Source organism: Nycticebus coucang, chromosome 13 (genome assembly GCF_027406575.1).
Source record: "Nycticebus coucang isolate mNycCou1 chromosome 13, mNycCou1.pri, whole genome shotgun sequence".
Classification (NCBI taxonomy): domain Eukaryota; kingdom Metazoa; phylum Chordata; class Mammalia; order Primates; family Lorisidae; genus Nycticebus; species Nycticebus coucang.
In genome coordinates, this window is record NC_069792.1 from 41,350,355 (window position 1) to 41,372,959 (window position 22,605).

At 39.6% G+C, this 22,605-nt stretch overlaps 1 protein-coding gene across 2 annotated transcripts in view; it reads left to right on the forward strand.

Moving 5' to 3' along the window:
• The first annotated feature begins 256 nt into the window (after positions 1-256).
• Positions 257-22,605, forward strand: part of E2F5 (E2F transcription factor 5) — a 33,139-nt gene continuing 10,790 nt past the window's right edge. Inside the window, exons 1-3 of one of the 2 annotated variants that reach the window (XM_053559019.1) lie at positions 257-789; positions 19,866-19,975; positions 20,428-20,589. In XM_053559019.1, the coding sequence (XP_053414994.1) occupies positions 556-789; positions 19,866-19,975; positions 20,428-20,589 (506 nt within the window). In that variant the 5' untranslated portion in view covers positions 257-555. The remainder of the gene's footprint in view (positions 790-19,865; positions 19,976-20,427; positions 20,590-22,605) is intronic. The other variant, XM_053559018.1, reaches the window with a different exon arrangement.

Genomic DNA, 22,605 nt, shown 5'->3' on the forward strand with positions numbered 1-22,605 from the left:
CAGCTATACAAACTGAGAAACCAATTTCACTGCTTGGAAATTTTTGGCCTCTGGGCATAGTGATTTCCTGCTCGGATACAAATCTTTTTCTTGTTTTCTTCTTCTCAGTGTTGTTGCATGAGAACACAATTCCTCTAACACCTAGGAGGCGAGTGAGAAACGCTCTGGGCGACGCTCCCCTCCTCCTCGCGCCCTCCTCCTTCCTACAGAAAAATGCGTTTCCAGGCAACTGCGGGCCGCGGCGTCACTTCCTGCCATTTAAACTCTGGTCCCCACCCCTCAGCGCCCCTTCTCCTGGCTTCCAGCTGCCCCCTCCTCTGTCGTGGGCTTCACTCACTCTTCCCCGGGCTTGGGGAGGGGGCGGGGAGGCCCGGCGCACCCAGTGGCTCTGACTCCCGTGGGCGCCGCGCACCTGTTGTTTGCGGCAGCCGCGACCCTCAGCGCCGCTCTCCGGGCAGGCGGAGCGGCCGGGCCGAGCAGACCGGGCTTGTGGCCGCGGGAGGGGCCAGAGAGCTGCGGTGCGCGGGGGCCCGACCACCGCGGCGCCCGGACGCGATGGCGGCGGCGGAGCCCGCGACCTCCGGCCAGCAGGCGCCGCAGGGTCAGGGGCAGGGCCAGCGGCCGCCGCCGCAGCCTCCCCGGGCGCAGAGCCCGCAGCCGCTGCCGCAGCAGCAGCTCGGGAACTCTGGGAGTGGCAGCAGCAGGCACGAGAAGAGCCTCGGACTGCTCACCACCAAGTTCGTGTCGCTGCTGCAGGAGGCCAAGGACGGCGTCCTGGATCTCAAAGCGGTGAGCTCCGGAGGCGGGGATGGGAGCGGACTTGGGAGCCTGCGGCCCCGGGGAAGCCCGGCCTCTCGCCGCGTGGTGTGGACGGTTTCTACAGGGACGCGGTGATGTGAGAACTGGGGCCATGTGGTCTGCGCCCGGGCCCTGGACGCCGGCTTGGGGGAGGGACGAGGGACCAGGACTGCCCCGACCAGCCGGAGAAGCAATGGGGCCCTCTCGCGACAAAGAGCCCAGGCCGGGACCTCGAGCGCGCCCGCGTGGCCTCTGTCTCCGGGCGCAGGGACCCCAGCCACCGAGTGTCGTTGCTGCTCCGCGTCCACCTGTGGCAATGCCTCATCGGGTACCGGACGTTTTGCCTGGGGACAGCCTGGAGATTGATTTGTCTGTTACGAATTGGTGGTTTTAATAGATGATTCTATTGGGACCATGTCCCTGTCTTTTTGTCTTTTCTTTTCTTTTCTTTTTTAAGGAAAGGAAGAAAAGGAACCCGATGTACCCTCTCTTTCGGGTGAAAGGAAAATAAAACTGAACATTTTCCCACATCCCTTCCCGATAACATAATTATAGTAATAAAAAGTTCGTACTCTTCATCATCCTGATGGTTAAGAGATACCCATATTTGATTTGTGACTTAATTTGGCATCCGCGATAGATTTCTAAAAGTTAAATTTACCATCACGGGAAAACGGGAGATACTGTAACTTTCACTCGAAGAAGTGAAAGCGCTCCGTAAACGGTTGCATGAGACCGAGCACTTAGTAATTTACTACCGTTCAGACTTTTCAAACAGCAACAAGCGTCTGAGCTGTTCAGTCTTACAGAATGACTTAACTATTCCAGGCAGGATTTGGAAGGATTTCATAGCGCTGAGGAAAGAGACTGTAGTCACTTGAATTAAAATTCAACCAGTGCACCAAGTTCAAGAAAGAACCAAAAAATACCGAGCCCCAGTAATCATTGCAGACAGATCCCCTTTTTGAGCCCCTGTATTTGACCTTAGAGTATTGATCCCAGCACCCAGTAGAGTGCTTGGACCACCTTACCTGCCTTGAGGGTGTCACTGTAGCCTTAAGTAAGACTCTGCATAAAGCTTTGACAGCAGCATCTTGAGCAGGAACATGTGTTGTAGTAACTCCTGAATGTAAGGACCAGGACTTGCAGTGACCAAGTCCATGTCTTCTGCTAGGGGCTCTGCAGCGGGGCTAAGTCTTTGACCTCTCTTTTCCCAGGATAGTAGTAGGTATTTAGTAACTGGCTGTTGAAATGAATTATCTAAATTGTACTAGTTTTTACAAATGAGGCATACTGTACATATTTTGCATTTGAGGAACTACTATCTTCTTTTTGAAAAGTGATTTGTAGAATTGTTACCCACCTCTGGAAATTCCCCGTTGTCTTTTTTGCCCTACATCTCCTTCCTTTCTCCCTCCCTAAAAGTGTATTATAGTATATATAGTATTTAAATTGTAATGAATTACAATGAATTTTGTTTGAAGAGTTTTTACATGAAGTCAGGTGGAGAAAGCTGTTACAAAACAGATTGCAAACTGCTGATCAAAATCTAGAAATCAACTGTAGCCTGCTACTATAGTATAAGAAATCAGGGAAGTTTGGGCTTTTACAGATTAAAACAACTCTGAGAGCTGAACTTTGAGGGCTTCTTTTTCATCTTACCTCAGAATATGACCAAACTTTCCTTTTTTCATCTGTGGCCATTTAATTGCTCTGCAAGAAGGGACAGGCAGTAAATAAGATGTGGGGTTTGATATTTAACATTGTTTCATTCATTCTAGAATTCTTTCCTAAAAGGTCAGAGGGTTCTCCAGTAACATTAGGTCTTGTTATATTAATGATTTTATTCTCCTGGAAAATAATTTGAGTGTCATTCTTTTCCACCTATATATGTAAAAACCATACATTTTATTTATTTACATATATTTTCCATTTATTTTTATATATACACATAACCTATGTAAAAATCTTAACATTGTAATCTTTCCAGTGTTCTTTTTTGTACACCATTGTAAAAGATCTTTAAGACATTTTTCATAGTACATGTAGAAGATGGACCTACACAATTATAAATTTGCTCAAATTTGAAATTACATAAATTTTTCTTATAATCTTTTGAGGAGATCTAGTTCAGTATAACTTTTTGATACTTTTAAACTATACATTTGACATTTCTTGAAGAAGCATTTGACCATTTTGTGAATATTATACATAGAGAAAATTATATCAGTCTTCACATAGAATATCCACATACCCTAGATATCCATAAATATCCCAAGAACTCATAGGCTCTATCTTTTCTAACTTAGAATATATATACTTTTGGAGAATAAGAATGTAATGCTGTATCTCAGTGATACATTTCTTCTTAGTAATATAACTAAATGAAATCCTAAATTAATGAAGCAAATCAGTTTTATTGAAGCTGTTCTGGTATAATGTAGCAATTAGGAGGGTATAAAAACCCATTGGAAGTTATTTGAGAGGATTTTATTCATTCTCTGCCCAGCTTCACCCTGACCATGTAGTCTCATTTGTAGTAATAGTTATTTTTTCTTTATTTTAGTGAGATGAAAAGTTAACATCACAGTCCTTTCAAGCTCTGTGATTTGCCAATTTAGGCTGTTAATAGCTAACACTTATTGAAAGCTTAGTAAATGAGAAGCAATTTACATATATTAACTAATTTTATCCTCTTAACAATAGTGGATATTTGAGCCTAATAGCCCTATTTAACAGCTGAAGTAACTGCTAGGTTAAATAGGCCAAGATAGGTTAAGTAACTTGTCAAAGGACATATAGTACAGGCGTCCTCAAACTGCCGCCCGAAGCCGTGTGAATTGTATTTGTTCCCGTTTTGTTTTTTACTTCAAAATAAGATACATGCAGTGAGCATAGGAATTTGTTCACAGTTTTTTTGTTTAAACTATAGTCCGGCCCTCCAACGGTCTGAGGGACTGTGAATTGGCCCCGTTTAAAAAGTTTGAGGACGCCTGATATAGTAGAAAGTAAAAGCTAAGATTTGAAAATGGACCATTTGTTATTTTTCTGTATGATATTCTGCCTATCAGTAGTCCTAAAAAATAAACTTGGGTTTTCATTTGTGTAAGGGCATAGATTCTATCTTGTAAAGGAAAATGGACAATTATTCTTACCCCTCTACCCATGGTAAAAGAGAAAGTACTGAGTGCCTGCACTGAAAATGAAGGTATTGAAGGTATCACAAATGAATTTCTATTAATAGTTTAATTTTTAATTCCAACTAAGAATTTGAAGAACTGTTACAATAGTCCAGGCGTCCTCAAACTTTTTAAACGGGGGGCCAGTTCACTGTCCCTCAGACCGTTGGAGGGCCAGACTGTAGTTAAAAAAAAAAAAACTATGAACAAATTACTATGCACACTGCACATATCTTATTTTGAAGTAAAAAAAAAACAAAATGGGAACAAATACAATCACACCGCCTCATGTGGCCCGCGGGCCACAGTTTGAGGACCCCTGTCTATATGTTGTTTTGAAAATTCCTCTTACATATAATTTATAACTGAGTTTCTCTGTTTTATTTGCCATGTTGGTGCCACCTTGAAGCTTTTTAAAAGTGTTATGAAGATTGCTTATTTCTTTTACTATAATTGTTTAAGTTACAAATTACTTGAATGATACTTGAATTAATGTGATAAAGTATTTATGGTGTTTCTTATCTGACAAATCCCTGACACATACCCATTTATGATAACCTGATTAATATACATCCTGGAATAGTAAATAATTTACCCAAAGGTTTTAGTTTGTAACACCGGGTGAAGATTCTGAGGTAGAATCAGCTTAAGAAAAGATGTATGGGTAGGCAGCCAGGACTTCAGTGCATGACACTTCTACTGGTGGAAATGTACACAAAAAATTGAAAGCAGGGTTTCAAGAAGATATTTGTACACCATGCTTTATTCACAATAGCTTACAGGTGGAAGCAACCTATGTCCATCAGTGGACGAAAGGATAAACAAAATGTGGGGGATATATATATATATATATATATATATTTACATTCAAACCTCTGGAAGTTGACCCCCCAAGGGACTGTAACAAACTGGTCAACATACAGAGGTGGTCAATATAAAGAACTAGGCCTACTGTACTGCTATGTATATGTTGTCATGTCTGGTCTATGAAAATTAGATCAACTTAAGGAGGTGGTCAATGTGGGGGGAGTTGGTCAATCATGGAAGTTCTACTCTACTGTATTTGTTGTTTAAGCCACCCAGTCTGTGGCACTTTGTTTTGGCAGCCCTAGAAAATTAATAAAATGAGCATAGAATTTTGGTTTCACAAGATGAAGTATTCTGAAAGTTTGTTGCACAATGAGCATGTACTTATTATTACTTAAGTGTACACGTAAAAATGATTTAAGATAAATTTTATGTGTATTTTATGACAATTTTTTATGTACTTATACCAACAATGAGATACCACTCTCCACCTCTTAGAATGGTGAAAAATCTAAAGGACTGATGACCCCAAAAGCTGGCAAGGACATGGGCTACAGGGACTCTCATTTGTTGATGTTAGGGATGAAAAAGGTATAGCCATGCTGGAATACAATTTGGCAGTTACTTACAAAACTGAGTATATTTTTAACTACACCATCTAGTAATGGTGCTTTTTGGTATTTTCCCAGAGGTATTAAAAACTTAAGACCTTGTGTGAACATGCACATGGATATTCATAGGAGCATAATTGATAATTGTTGAAACTTAGAACCAAGTTGTTTTTCAGTAAACGAATGGATAAACTATGGTACATCTGAGGAAATGTTCAGTGCTAAAAGAAAAAAGCTATATTAGTAAATGGAAATTAGTATATTAGTGAATGAAAATTAGTATATTAGTAAATGGAAAAAGTTTTGGCATGATTTGAAAAAACAACTTTACTAGAGAAAAGAAAAGGAAGGAAATCAGCTGCCTCATTTTTTTAGCTCTGGATAATATAAATTAATTAAAAGCTTCTTAAGAGTTTAAGCTGCATTTTTATCTGAATTTTGGTCTTGATTCTGCTAGTTATTAGTGAAAAAAGCCATGAAATATGTGAATAGGGTACCTGGTAATGTGGATATTGTATTATGCCATTTCTTTAGTATAATATTTATTGGTACTGTAAAAAGTTTTTCTTATAAATATATTATTTTTTATTTATGTATTTTAAAAACTGATCAACTTGTACATATTTACTATGTACAATATGATGTTTTGAAGTACATATATACATTGTGAAATGAGTAAATATAGCTAATTAATGTATCCATTACCTCACATAGTTATGTTTTTACGGTGAGAACACTTTACGTCCATCCAGTATTTTTCTTAGCATTTTTGAACCATACAAAATATTATTAATTACAGTCACCATGTTGTACAATAGATCACTTTGAAATTTTGTATTCTTTAACCAACATCTGCCTCAATCCAACTTCTTCCTCCTATGTAACTGAAATTTTGTATTTTTTAACCATCTGACAACCACCCTGTCCTCTAGTAACCACCATTCCATTCTCCACTTCTGTGAGATCAACTTTTATACATTCCACATTTGAGGGGGATTATGCTGTTTGTCTTTCTGTGCCTGACTTAATTCATATAACATAATGTCCTCTAGGTTCATATGTGCTCTTGCGAAGGCCAGCACTTGCATCTTTTTTAAATGGCTTAGTAGTATCTCATTATGTATGCAGGCATACCTAGGAAATACTATGGGTCCAATTCCAAACCACCACAATAAAGTGAATCACACACATTTTTTGGTTTCTCAGGACACATAAAAGCTGTCTATCCTATACTGTAATTTATTGAAGTATGCAATAGTATTATGACTAAAAAATAGTGTACATACTTTAATTAAAATACTGCATTTATATATTGCTTAAAAATGCTAATAATCATCTGAGCCTTCATTAAGTTGCATTTTTTTGCTAGTGGAGGGTCTTGGCTCAGTGCGGATGGCTACTCAGTGTTGGTCAGGGTGATGGCTGCTGAAGGTTGGGGTGGCTATGGCAATTTTTTTTGTGTGTGTGTGTGGTTTTTGCCCAGGGCTGGTTTGAACCCGCCACCTCTGGCATATGGGACCGGCGCCCTACTCCTTGAGCCACAGGCGCCGCCCTGCTTTGGCAATTTTTTAAAGTAAGAAAACTTGAAGTTTGCCACATCAATTGACTTTTCCTTTCAATAAGATTTCTCCTTAGCATGTGATGTTTAATAGATTTTAACCACAGTAGAATGTTTTGAAAATTGTAGGCAGTCCTCTTAAATCCTGCTACTGCTTTATCAATTGAATTTAAGTAATATTTTGAATTCTTTGTTTTTCATTTCAACAATGTTCAAAGCATCTTTGCCAGAAGTAGATGCCATCTCAAGAAACCACTTTTTTTGCTTGTCTGTAAAATGCAGCTTCTCATTTGTTAAATTTTTTTTTTTTTATTGTTTGGTACAAAGAATTAGGTTACACTGATTGCATTTGTTAGAGAAATTCACTCTTATAATTGTGTCCCATCCCCAAGAGGTGTATCATACACTGTGACCCCCCCAGCCCCCTCTCTCCTCCCCTCTCCCCACTACCTCATTCCCCTACCTCATTCCCCTACCCCCCACCATGTATTAGATCATCTGTTGTCTTCATATTAGAACTGTGTACATTGGATTTTTGGTTCTCCATTCTTGTGATGCTTTGCTAAGAAGAATGTGTTTCACCTCCATACAGGTTGATACAAAAGATGTAAAGTCTCCATCTCTTTTAATGGCTGAAAGTATTCCATGGTATACATATACCACAGCTTGTTAATCCATTCCTGGGTTGGTGGCCATTTAGGCTGTTTCCACATTTTGGTGATTGTAAATTTAGCTGTGATAAACAGTCTAGTGCAGATGTCCTTGTGATAAAATGACTTTTTTTCTTCTGGGTAGATGCCTAGTAGTGGGATTGCAGGATCAAATGAGAGATCTAATTTAAGTTCTTTGAGAATTCTACATACTTCCTTCCAAAAAGGTTGTATTAGTTTGCAGTCCCATCAGCAGTGTAAAAGTGTTCCCTTATCTCCACATCCAGGCCAACATCTGCAGCGTTGAGAATTCATGATGTGGGCCATTCTCACTGGGATTAGGTGATATCTCAGAATGCTTTTGATTTGCATTTCTCTGATCGTTAAAGTTTTTTGGCTTTTTTTTCTTTTCAATTTGAAGTAGTCACTGTTTATTAACTGACCTGATTACAAAACTATCAGGGCAAATACCTTAGTTCATTCTTCTAATAAGCCTATTGATTTGGTCTTTCCTGTTACCAGCATCTCTACCTTCTACAAAGTGGGTTGTTTTTTTCTTCATTCCCTCTCTTAGAGATGATAAGTTAAAGGGCCACAAGAAGTTATTTGCTTCTTTGAAGCGTTTTCCAACAGTATAGATCTCATGAATCAGATCCTCCATGGAGATGATGCCATATTTACCAAGAGATCGCTCAAACTGTTATCAGTCAATGCAGTTAGTTTCTTATTGATTTTGCCATAACCACACTTGTAGATTAGCTCATTTACTGACTTCAGATTTGGGTATCTCCATGCAATATATGGTTCTACAATCCTAACCATTTTAATGGAAGCCTTGTTGAGCTTAACAAAAGTTCCATTGAAGATCTGGCGAAGGCTAAGAAGCTGCAACACGTTTTGGACTTTGGACTCATACCATCACAGACCATCACTCACACCATCACTCAGACCATTACACTCTGATGACAAATGCCAATTTGGGTTCTGCGGGTACATAGAAGTTGCCAGCTTTTCTTGCCATCCTAGCCGTCCAAATCTCAGTTCTGTACATCTGCCTGTATTCTTTATGATAATGCTTAGCTTTTTCATAGATAAGCTTCCTCCTTGCCTTTGGAAGCATCTTTTGGGCACATTTCTTTTTCAGATGCTTGATCTTCAGCTCTGCAAAATTCTTTTGCTTTTTCTTAATGGTTTCTGGCACAGCAGGAACCTTCTTTTTCTTCTCTTTGACACCCTCCATTGTCACATCTCATTCCTGACACCACATGTCAGGGCCCAAGACTGGCCAGGTCTCTGCATGGCTTAACTAGGTTCCAGACATGGACCCCTAAGTTACCTTGCTCGAGGGCAATCTACTTTAGCTGGAGAGAGAGAGAGAGTCTTAAAGAGAGAAAAGCAGTCTTCTTAGAAAGATAGATCTTAGACTTTAGCAGAGCTTAGTGATCTTCAGCAGACGCCGTCCTGGCCTTCTGCAGGCAGGACAGGAGTCAGAGTCAGAGTAAGCAAGTCTGTGATAGAATGCTCATGCTCCCGACTACCTTCTCCTCCAGCCTAATATAAGGCTGATCTCGTGCCTCTCAACACCACAAGTGTAGAGACTGCCGATTCACCACCGCTCTTATCTCGCGAGCCCTCATGCTTGTTAGGAGAGCTGAATCCCTCTCCATGCCCTTTCCACCACCGTGTTCCATTACTGAGCTATACAGGTATTTCTTAGAACTCTTACTCCTCCTAGCCATGGGCTATTCCATGGTTCCAGCTAGAAAGAGACGTTAAAATTTTATGGTGAGATTTCAGTACGCTTCACTTGCAATTCTGGTCCTCTTGCTGTTTTCACCATATGTGTAGTTACTTACTCCCTTGAAGTCTTGAACCTCTCAAAGTCAACCATGAGTGCTGAAATCAACTTTCAAACTCCTGTTTGTTAATTTGATTTCCTCCTGTGAATCACAAATGTTTGTTCTTAATAGAACCTAGAAAAGTGAATCCTTTCCAGAAGTCTTTCAAGTTCATCAGAGGATTCAATATCTATGGCAGCTATAGCCTTATGGGATGTCTTTGTTGTAAGATTTCAAAGTCAAAATTACTCCTTGACTACGAAGGGATGTTGTATGAACAGGCATGAAAATAACATTAATCTCCTTGTACATCTCCAACAGAACTCTTAGGTTATTAGGTACATTGTCAGTGAGCAGTAATAACATTTTGAAAGGAATCTTTTTTTCTGAGTAGTAAGACTCAACAATGAGCTTAAAATATTTAGGAAACCTTGCTGTAAACAGGTGTGCTGTCATACAGACTTTGTCCCATTCATAGAGCACTGGCAGAAGAGATTTAGCATTATTCTTAAGAGCCCTAGGATTTTCAGAATGGTAAACGAGCATCGACTTCAACTTAAAGTCACAAGTTGCATTGGCCCCTAAAAAGAGGGTCAGCTGTTTTTTTAAGCTGTGAAGCCAGGCGTTGACTTCTCTCTAGTCAATGCCTCGCTAGATGGCATCTTTTTCCGATATAAGATTGTATCTGCACTGAAATCTGTTGTAGTGTAGTCACTTCATCAGTGATCTTGGATAGTTTTCTGGATAATTTCCTGCAGCTTCTGTATCAGCACATTTGCTGCTTAACTTTGCAGTTCCATGTTGTGGAGATGGCTTCTTTCCTTCAACCTCATGGACAAACTTAGCTTCAAACTTTTCTTTTGCAGCTTCCTCACTTTTTTTTAGCCTTCGTAGAATTGAAAAGATTAGGGCCTTGCTCTGGATTAGGTTTTGTTTTGGGGAATTTAGGTTTGATCATTTATTCAGACCGCTAAAACTTTCTCCATGTCAACAATAAGGCTGTTTCACTTTCTTATCATTTGTGTGTTCACTAGAATAGCACTTTTAATTTTCTTCATGAACCTTTCCTTTGCATTCACAGCTGAACTGACTTTGGTGCAGGAGGCCTACCTTTTGGCCTTTCTCAGCCTTCAACATGCCTTCCTCACTAAACTTAAATCATTTCTAGCTTTTTTTTTTTTTTTTGAGACAGAGTTTCACTATGTTGCCCTCAGTAGAGTGCTGTAGCGTCACAGCTCACAGTAACCTCCAATTCTTGGGGTTAAGTGAGTCTCTTGCCTCAGCCTCCCAAGTAGCTGGGAATACAGGCGCCTGCCACAACACCTGGCTATTTTTTGGTTGCAGTTTTTAGCTGGCCTGGTTGGGGTTCTTACCTGCCACCCTAGGTATATGTGGCTGGCACTGTAACCACTGTGCTACAGGTGCCAGCCCATTTCTAGCTTTTGATTTAAAGTGGGAGATGTGTGACTCTTCCTTTCACTTGATCCCTAAATTTATTAACAATAAATAAAATAAAGCAGTCAAATTAATAAAATCAAGGTGGAGTGCTGGTTAGCAGGGCTTGGGGGCTGAGGGGTTAGGAAGATGTTGATAAAACGGCACACAATTTCAGTTAGACAGGAGGAGAAAGTTTAAGAGACCCATTATGCATCATGGTGACTATAGTTAATAATAATGTATTTTATTTCTGAAAATTGCTAAAAGGATAGATTTGGAGTGTGTACACCACAAAAAAAATACTATCAATATGTGAGATAATGCATGTTGTCTTGATTTAGCAATTCCATAATGTATACACATTTCAGAACATTATTTGGTACATGATAAATACATACAATTTTTTTTTTGAGACAGAGTTTCACTTTGTCACCCTTTGGCACCCTACTCCTTTGAGCCACAGGCGCTACCCTTTGTGTTTTAATAAGACGCTAAATTTGTGATAATTTGTGACAGCAGCAAAAGAATAGTAAGACAGATATATTTCCTCTTTCCTTAACTAAGTGGCTAAAGTATGTTCCAGTTCTCTTTCTCAGCAACCCGTTCTTTTCCTTACTATTCTTTATCACAATATGGAAAAGCTGGTGAGCAGGCCTTATCCCAGAGCCTGAAATAAAAGCCCTAACTTTTATACTGTGCTGCTGGTGGGGATGATGTAAAATGTACAAGTGAAAATCTCAGTGGTAGAATACTGGATGCACATCAGGTCTTGCTTCAGTTTTAGGGAAGTTAATACTTAAGAGAATTTTCAAAGTATGCAGTCGAGGATGTAGGCAAACAATCTCTAGATCTTGTAATTTATAGATTTCAGAAGTTCAGCACAATTTTCCCAGGTAAATACTTTGGTAACTTGAATAAGATGGTAAAATTGAAGTTTCTTTTTAGAAGCTTGTGCAAATTTTATTAAAAATGAAAATTAGAAGGCTGGGCGCGGTGGCTTATGCCTGTAATCCTAGCACTGTGGGAGGCCAAGGTGGGTGGATTGCCTGAGCTCACGAGTTTGGAGAATAGCACGAGCAAGAGTGAGACCCTCATCTCTAAAAAGTAGCCGGGCTTTGTGTCGGACACCTGTAGTACCAGCTGAATATTGAGTACAGTAGCAGTTATAGCTTGGGGTAACAAAACCACTGAATAGTTGTGTTTTGGGAGTTTTTTGAGACAGAGTCTCATTCTGTCACCTTGAGTAAAGTGCTATGGCATCATCATAGCTCACAGCAACTGCAGACTCTTGCGTTTGATCAGTCCTCTTGCCTCAGCCTCCGAGAGTGCTAGGATTACAGATGTGAGCCACCATGCCCAGCCCACTGAAGAGTTTTTTTTTTTAGGAGAGATTCCTTTGTGGTAGAGTATTGATTGGGAATTGAAATACTTACTGTATGCTTAGTGCTGTTCTGGAGGGAGCCCTTTGTGTCCTTAAAGGAAGTTGTTTATTTCGTATTTAATTTCCTTATTGATTTAATGGCTGGGGCAGATCCATTGAAACCATGGTGGCCTCCTCCAGGAACTCTTTACTTTTTGCCCCCACCTTAAGTAATCTCTCTTTTTTTCCACCTCTTATAACATTTTATTTCTATTTTATGGGACTATTTCAGTTTTTAAACTTTATTCTATAAGGTGTCAGTCAGATAGCTTTAGCTATCTATACTATTTTTTCTTACTGTTTATTATTTTTGAATAAATATGTGGAAATTGAGATTTTTCTGCTTTTTTAGACCATTTTATACACATTCTATAAAACCTCCTGCAGACCAGGAGTTGCTTATTCAACTCAGTGCAGTTATGAAAGTTGGGAACTTTCAGCTGTGCAACAAATTTATTGGAAGTCTTTTAAGTTATATAAGCCCATTTGAAAATGTTTTCCATGGATTGATTTCAGCAATATGTAATTAATGCCAAATCCCACTTTGATTATTCATTAGCTTTCTGAGTCTTATTTCCTGTAAAATAGGGAGAACACTCACACTTTCAAAGCTGCTGTGAGTAGATAACATCTGTGTGAGATCCCATTACACAGTTATCTAATTACTAGCTTACAAAAGGTTCCTCTGAATTGTAGATTGAAATCAAACATCCTACATATTAATTATCTTTAGCAGTGTTTGAAATTAGGTAATAATTAGTAGTCCCAGCTGCTTAGGAGGCTGAGGCAAGAGAATCCTGTAAGCCCCAAAGTTAGAGGTTGCTGTGAGCCGTGTGACGTCATAGCACTCTACCCGAGGGCGGTATAGTGAGACTCTGTCTCTACAAAAAAAAATAAAATAATAATAAATAAAAAGAAATTAGGTAATAATCAGTCCAAACCTTATCGTGGAGTAGATCAAAATAAAATATACCATGTGGCACAGTTAAAAGTGAGTTCAGGTGGCACCTGTGGCTCAGTGAGTAGGGCGCCGGCCCCATATACCGAGGGTGGCGGGTTCAAACCCTAGCCCCGGCTGAATTGCAACCAAAAAAAAAAAAAAAAAAAAAAAATAGCTGGGCGTTGTGGCGGGCGCCTATAGTCCCAGCTGCTCAGGAGGCTGAGGCAGGAGAATCACGGAAGCCCAAGAGCTAGAGGTTGCTCTGAGTCCTGTGACATCATAGCACTCTGCTGAAGGCAGTAAAGTGAGACTCTGTCTCTATAAAAAAAAAAAAAAAGTGAGTTCATTACGTTTTTTAAAAAAAATTCTCCCCAAAATGTTTTAAAGGCAATCTTGTGCATGACTTGGGGTCTTTCCATCTTATTTTCAGGTAGAACTAATAGATTTTATGTGTGTTTCTGTTGCACACTTTTGATTTTTGGATTCTGGACCTCACTGTGATGTTTATTTCTGAAGTTTGGCAGCTAGAACATTGAGGGCACATGTATTGACTGTTGAGGTACTGGAAGAAGAGAGTACATTACCTGCTTTGAGAACCTGAAAGACAGAATGTTTCCTATATTTACTATTTTGATGTTTGCCTTTTTTGAATGCAACAGGATTCTCCATCAGAAGGACATCCCTGAGTAAATGAGCCGCAACTAATCCTAACTCAAATATAGCCACTGTAAGCTTTCTCCCTATCCAGAGTTAGCACCGGGTCTTAGTGGATTCATGTAAGTGAAGGCATGGAGGCTCAAGGTTAATAAAGCCTTTTTAGCGCTTACATACTATCTCTCTCAACTGTCTTGATTTGTCTTGTCCACCTCTTAAAAAGTCATAAGCTTTCATTTTATTCCTCCTATAGATACTGCTTTGTTCACTGTTATTGAAAATAATTTAGTATTTGGAAGGGAGATCTATTTCTTTTAGAGGGATATTTTTTTTTGTTTTTTTTTCCCTGTAAACTGAGTTGGTGTGATACAATTAGATGCTTCCTTTATGTCTATATAGTTTCAAATTCTATTAGAGTTAAATGCAGCATTTTAAAGATTTGCTGCATGTATGTGTGTATTTATTCAACAGTCTCAGTGGCGAGCATGGCATGAGGCTGGTTACTATGCTCTCCTCATACCCCTTGTCTGTACTCAGGCAGTTCTCCAGGGCTGGAGGAAAATGCACAATGATGAAATTCGTGACCACTAAGATGGCCAGCGGTACTGTGCACAATCCTTCTACTGTCTTGCTGTCTTAGGAGTTTCACACTTTCTCCTCTGAATTATTTGTTGTCCTCTCCCACCCTCACCCCCATCCTCCACCAGTGCTGATGAGAAAATAAAAAGCCCCAGAAGCAAATGTCTAACCTCTCTTTTGACCTTATCTACTAATGTACCTATCTGCACCTGGGTACTCCACTGAACTTCAGTTATAAATATGCCTTGTTATTCAGGCCAGTCCTCAGTTTATCTGATGTGCACCCCCCCTTGCCTATCATCTCTTTAACAATTGTCCCTTTTCTCCTTTGCCTTATAAACAATCTTTCTTCTTCCTTTACCACATATTATTTCCTATCAGCATACTCATTGTTGAAATAGCTGCCATCTTTAAAAAAATCGGAATGAAAACAGTTCCTGGAGACTTCACAATTCCTTAAAGATTTTGCCTCATTTCTCTGTGCTTCTTTGCAGCAGAACTTTTTTCAAGAGTCGTCTACTCTAGCTTTCCTTCTACTCTTTCTTGATTTCTCCTTTAACACTTTTGACCCCACCACTTTAACCAAAACAGCCCTGATCAAGGTCACCAAGTGGTCTTTCCAAAGACAAAGCACTGCTCACTTCTCAGTGATTTGCCCTGACACCAGTTCTTGATGTGGTCATTCTTACACTATCTTCCACTGGATTCCAACACCCCACTCTTCCTCCTTCTCCTCTGATCTCAGTGGCAGGCTGATCCTCCTTTCCCAGATCTTTTTTTTTTTTTTTGTAGAGACAGAGTCTCACTGTACCGCCGTCGGGTAGAGTGCCGTGGCGTCACACGGCTCACAGCAACCTCTAACTCTTGGGCTTACGCGATTCTCTTGCCTCAGCCTCCCGAGCAGCTGGGACTACAGGCACCCGCCACAATGCCTGGCTATTTTTTGGTTGCAGTTTGGCCGGGGCTGGGTTCGAACACAGGGCCGGCGCCCTACTCACTGAGCCACAGGCGCCGCCCGCTTTCCCAGATCTTAAAAGTACCCCAGAGTCAGTCTTTGGGCCTCTCCCCTTCCTATATGAATCTATGATATTCCTTCTAGTGGCTAAGATGGCTGCTCACGGTTGACTACCAAATTTCACTCTCCAGCTTACCTGTCCTCTAAGCCACACACTCATGTGCAATGGTCTCCTTGATTTTTTCCCCCTTGGGTATTGGAATGTCCAAGATCAAGTTCTTGATTTCCAATATCCCAAACCTGTTCCTCCTGTATTCGTCCTCATCTGTAATTGTTCAAGTCAAAAACTGTGGAATCACTTTGATTCCCCTCTCGGAGGATCTGCTGCTTGCTAAAATACACCCAGAATCTCACCAGTTCTCAGGACCTCCACAGCTGCCTTCTCTTTCCAAGCACTACATCTCTTGTGTAGATGCTTGCCCTAGCTTCTCACTGGCCTCTTTTCTTCTACCCTCACCCCCCTACGGAAGTTTCTTCTTAGTATTGCTAGAGAGAACCTTTTAAAATGTGAAGTCAGAGTGGTGCAGGAAGATGAGACCCAAAGGAGAGAAAGAGCACCCAAACACCATGTTATTTCAGCCGGTGGAGTGAATGGCATAGAAGAGTTCGAAATGGCCGTGCTCCCCGTCTAGCTTGATTTTTCCCTTTTTGTCTACAGTCAAAAAGTTCCAACTCACAGGTACCTTTCTCATTGGTCAGTTTGAATCAAATGGGAGAAGCTATTCGAGCCCCCACAGAACTACAGGATTTCACAGAAGTGGAAATTTCCAGGTCCCAGAAGTTAAGTCTACAAATTTCTAAGAGCTGAGTCACCATAGAGAGGTCCCTGCAGGTGTATTCTTGGGGTCTCCTTGAGAAGACCTGTGTTCTCCTAGAACTTACCCTTCTCAGGTACCTTCTCTCAAGAGCTTTCCATTTCACTGGGAGTAAAAGCTGAATTTTTACAATGGCTAGCAAAGCCCCACTGATCAGGCCCCTTGCTGTCTCTCCAACCTTATTATAATATCTTTATCTCCTCTTTCACCCTGCTGTCCCCCACCATTTGCCTTCTGAATGACAATTCAGGCCCCACTGAGCTGCCTGCCTTTGCCTGAAGGAACTACACCTGGCCCTTCAGAACCTTTGTCCTTGTTTCCTCTGCTCAAATTCTCTTCCACCAAAAGTTCGCAGGGGTGTCTCACTTCATTCCCTTCTAATATTACCCTATTAGAGAGCTTCTCCTTGAAAATCAAATTTATTTAATATAGCACCTTTCTCCTACCTGCATTCCCTCCAAATACAGTTATTGGTATTTTATTAACATCCCTCCACCCTTTAAGGGCAGGGACTTCTGTCACTGCTGTATCTTTAAGACCCAGACCCAAGCCTGGAACCTGCTGGGTGTTAAATGAATGGAAGAAGGTAGGAGCGATGGGGATTCCTGGTGTGATTCTGTTAAATATGAAAGTCTAAATTACTTAAGAAAACTTCTTAAGAATTTGCAGGCAACATGTTTTTAAAACACTGTATGAAACAAGGTAGGTCTGTATATACACAAACTCGAATTCTTACCCACAAGCTGTTTCAACCTGTATTTGATGATGAAGCTGTTACTGACCAACATTTAACCTTGCAGCAGACATTGTGCTAAGATCACTTACTTTAATCCCTGCCTACTCAGTATATGTTGGTTGTTATCTCATTTTACAAAAAAGGAAATGGAGCTTAGTGAGTTTAAGAAGCCAGCTGGAGATAGGAAGTAGCCCTGCCCTTCTGGGATTGGATTTCAGTGCTTTTGCTCCAGAATCTTCTGAAGAATGTTGAGACTGCTAAAAATAAAAGCCTCCTGGAGATCCTTTTAAGTGTTGGTCATTTAAATGCTTTTATACTTAAATAGAACAGGACTAAGAAAGTAATGTTTAGTTTTAGAGAAATCAAAGGTTAAATGTGATGGTTAAGTAGTAATAAATATAAAGGAAATATCTTTTTTTAAAATTTTGATTTAAAAGTTAGTTCTCAGGGCACTTCACCTAATGAATGGTCTAGGATAATAGCTCTTGTGGTATGGTTTGTACAAACATTTTCCAATACCCAAACCAGTGAGCTGTTACTATGGTTGTGAACGCTTTTGTCTGTGAGTACATAGATACCCATAACACAGCCCACAGAGCTTTGGCTTGAAGTGCCCTGGGTTACTTCTTCTGAGAGCCTCTTGGGAAGAAAAGTGAGAAATGAATCCTCAGCTTCAGATTTGTACAGTTAACTATGCAGTAGTTTAGTCTGTAGCTCTTCAGAAAAACAGCCTCCTAAGTCAAGAACTTTCTATGAAAGTAGGTACAACAGAGAGGGATTGCTAAGTATAAGGAAAGAAGGTTCAGTGAAGCCATGCCTCATCCTAGTCTTTATTTTCTGGTTCTTTAGAAAGATAGTGCCATGTCAGAGTTGAGGACCCCCAAAGAGCCCCACTTTTCAGCTCTGCCCTCTCTCTACCACATCATACGTACTCTCCTGGTTTACTGAGGCATGAATCACCTGTCTGAAGAAGATCTGAATGAATAGAGGTAGTTATCTGGGATTTTTAGTTGTACAAAAATGGACTAAGGCACAGTGGCACATGCTGGTGGTCCCAGCTACTTCAGAGGCTGAGGTGGGAGGAACCCTTGAGCCCAGGAGTTGGAATCCAGCCTGGGCAACATTACTTCAAATAATAATAATAATCTCTATTATGGATTAGCGCTCCCTCACCCCCACCCCCACCCCGAATAAAAGAATTAAGAAAGCTGACATTTCACTTAAGGTTCCCAATGCCTGTGAAGTGAGCCACAGCTGTTGGTGGCCCTTGCTTCCTATGGAACCCACTACACTGTGCTGGGTTTTGTAGGCACTATTTTTTCACAGAATCTAGAAAGTGGTGATGCTGTCAGAGAGCTGGTGACCAATTATGTGATGCTCAATCTTGTTTATTACTTTAGATGATGTGCTAAAAATTGTCAGTAGGGGCATAAATAAGTTTTTTCATTACTAACGTGAATCTTAAATGTGTCTCCACATTCAAGAGAGGTTGTCATCTGACCTACTAAGAAAAAGAGCTGTAGGGTAACCTCTTCTTTAAGGTTCTCTTTGTTCTGCTGAGAATAAATGTCAGAAATGTGAGTGGAAACTAATTAGAGGAATTGTCTGGCATTCTTGAATTCATTTATAACATGATAGAATGTAATATTTTTGTTGATCTTAATGCAAATGAAATTACCAACCTTTTATATAATATTAATAGTTGCTTATACAACAACCTTGTACTACAGATTTCTTTTTGATTTTTATATCTTATTTTGGCACGATTCATTCCTCTTTTTTATTTTTTTTTGCAGTTTTTGGCCAGGGCTGGGTTTGAACCCACCTCCAGCATATGGGGCTGGCGCCCTACCCCTTTGAGCCACAGGCACCACCCTCATTCCTCTATTCTCATTGTGAGTTTTAAAGATGCAGATAGTTTTTTCAAGGTCATTATATGTGTGCGTATAATTTAAAAATTTGCCCCCAAGTGTCTTAATTACCAAAGTAAATTGCTGAAGTATAATTTTTCAAACCAGGAGAGAACGTATGATGTGGTAGAGAGAGGGCAGAACTGAAAAGTGGGGCTCTTTGGGGGTCCTCAACTCTGACACGGCACTATCTTTCTTTCTTTTTTTTTTTTTTTTTTGGTTTTTGGCCGGGGCTGGGTTTGAACCCGCCACCTCTGGCATATGGGACCGGCGCCCCACTCCTTGAGCCACAGGCACTGCCCAGCACTATCTTTCTTTCTTTTTTTTTTTTTTTTTTTAGCACTATCTTTCTAAAGAACCAGAAAATAAAGACTAGGATGAGGCATGGCTTCACTGATATCTTCTTCCCTTATACTTAGCAATGTTGGGATGTGCTGTGTTGGGATGTTCCCTTACTGTCTTGATTGTTGAATTTTCACTCTTAAAATTAAAATCTTATTTTCTCCCTCAAGCCACTAATTTGGCAAAATTAGTAAGGCTTTCTTTGGATGATACTATTTATGAATAGAGAAATAAGACAGGAGGTGACACGGATAGACAGTTAATAGCTCTTCTGCAGGTGACATGAGGGATTCTTACTGTGTTCTTTTATTCATGTGGGCTTTTATTCATGTCATGACCTTTTATTTTTCTGTTCCAGCATCTGCTAGCTTTTAAAAAGAATAATTTCTTTGGTATTTGCAGTGTTTTAGAGATGCTTTGAACATACTCAGCCATTGTCCCTAAGCAACTGACTTGATTGGGTCAAATGTGGGATTGGACTCTCACGCTGTGAACTTAATCAACAACCCTTTTTTGCTTTAAAATATGAATTGCCTTTTTATTTTTTTGTTTTCCTTCTTTGTTTCTCCTAAACAGGCTGCAGATACTTTGGCTGTGAGACAAAAAAGAAGAATTTATGATATCACCAATGTCTTAGAAGGAATTGACCTGATTGAAAAGAAGTCAAAGAATAGTATCCAGTGGAAGTAAGTTACAAACCAGCACTCTCTTTTAAGAACTTTCTTTTTCTTCCCTTTGCTCAGCAAAATCTGACTTTTCTGATATTAATTTCTCCCAATTTCTCTCTTTGAGCCCTCTGCTCTAATCCCCCCAGAGACTTCCATTTTCACTGGACACACTTTTCTGGGCCTCCGTACTACCACTCTGTATTAATCTTTTTTTTGAGTAAGCCTTTATCTACCCAGCTCATGTAAACTTTTTAAAATAGGAGCTATGTCTCATACATAGGAGTATATGTACCCTGTAAATAACAATTGATTGATATTCATGTTGTCATTTCTTAACTGTTGTCTGGTTGTATGCTTAAATGTAAGAGATACTATTTCTCTTCTTCAAATGTGTCGCCTCCATAGAGGGTTTTTTATTTTTAATTCCATCAAAATTCTAAAAGGTTGCAATTTTCTTATCTGTTTTTAAGAGGTGTCGGTGCTGGCTGTAATACTAAAGAAGTCATAGACAGATTAAGATATCTCAAAGCTGAAATTGAAGATCTAGACCTGAAAGAAAGAGAACTTGATCAGCAGAAGTTGTGGCTACAGCAGAGCATCAAAAATGTGGTGGATGACTCTGTTAACAATAGATATCCTTTTAAATAAGTTATGCACATAAATACAGCTATGGAATGTGTGTGTGTATAAAGTTGTTTTCAGTCTGAAGGTTAACTAGTATAGTGTTTTTAGAAGTTACGTTTTGTTAGTTAATATAACATTTCAATTTTATATTGTTATTTAACTTATATTCAGTTAATAATTATATTTAGTTATTCAAATTATTTTTATAATTTCAGTTCTAATAATATATACTGATATTTTAAAAATTTTTACCTTTTTTAAGTTATGTAGTATATCTTTTGACATTATTGCTGTATTGCACTGAAGAAAAAAAATTAAGTCTACTTTTAGTCTGTGTATTGATAGGATGCAATATGCTAGCCAAGGTGTGCTTAGAGGGTCTGTTAATATTAGAAGCCATTGTTATGTGCATAGGTATTTTCAAATAATTATGTTCAGTGTTTTGAACAGGAAAAAATTAAGCAACTCTCAAAGTTTTGAAAAATTTTGGTTTTAACCATTGGCCAGACTAACGAGGAACAGAAAAGTAAAATCTCTAGTAACCTCAATCAGAAATGATAAAGGGGAAATAACAACTGATCCCACAAAGATACAAGAGATCATCTCTGAATACTACCAGAAACTCTATGCCCAGAAATTTGACAATGTGAAGGAAATGGATAAATATTTGGAATCACACCCTCTCCCTAGACTCAGCCAGGAAGAAATAGAGCTCCTGAACAGACCAATTTCAAGCACTGAGATCAAAGAAACAATAAAAAATCTTCCAACCAAAAAATGCCCTGGTCCAGATGGCTTCACTCCAGAATTCTATCAAACCTTCAAGGAAGAGCTTATTCCTGTTCTGCAGAAATTATTCCAAAAAATTGAGGAAGAAGGAATCTTCCCCAACACATTCTATGAAGCAAACATCACCCTGATACCAAAACCAGGAAAAGACCCAAACAAAAAGGAGAATTTCAGACCAATCTCACTCATGAATATAGCTGCAAAAATTCTCAACAAAATCCTAGCCAATAGATTACAGCTTATCATCAAAAAAGTCATTCATCACGATCAAGTAGGCTTCATTCCAGGGATGCAAGGCTGGTTTAACATACGCAAGTCCATAAACGTTATCCACCATATTAACAGAGGCAAAAATAAAGATCATGTGATCCTCTCAATAGATGCAGAAAAAGCATTTGATAAAATCCAGCATCCTTTTCTAATTAGAACACTAAAGAGTATAGGCATAGGTGGCACATTTCTAAAACTGATTGAAGCTATCTATGACAAACCCACAGTCAATATTTTACTGAATGGAGTAAAACTGAAAGCTTTTCCTCTTAGAACTGGAACCAGACAAGGTTGTCCTCTGTCACCTTTACTATTCAACATAGTGCTGGAAGTTCTAGCCAATACAATTAGGCAAGACAAGGAAATAAAGGGAATCCAAATGGGAGCAGAGGAGGTCAAACTCTCCCTCTTTGCTGACGACATGATCTTATACTTAGAGAACCCCAAAGACTCAACCACAAGACTCCTAGAAGTCATCAAAAAATACAGTAATGTTTCAGGATATAAAATCAATGTCCACAAGTCAGTAGCCTTTGTATACACCAATAACAGTCAAGATGAAAAGCTAATTAAGGACACAACTCCCTTCACCATAGTTTCAAAGAAAATGAAATACCTAGGAATATACCTAACGAAGGAGGTGAAGGACCTCTATAAAGAAAACTATGAAATCCTCAGAAAGGAAATAGCAGAGGATATTAACAAATGGAAGAACATACCATGCTCATGGACGGGAAGAATCAACATTGTTAAAATGTCTATACTTCCCAAAGCAATCTACCTATTCAATGCCATTCCTATCAAAATACCAACATCGTACTTTCAAGATTTGGAAAAAACGATTCTGCGTTTTGTATGGAACCGGAAAAAACCCCATATAGCTAAGGCAGTTCTTAGTAATAAAAATAAAGCTGGGGGCATCAGCATACCAGATTTTAGTCTGTACTACAAAGCCATAGTGCTCA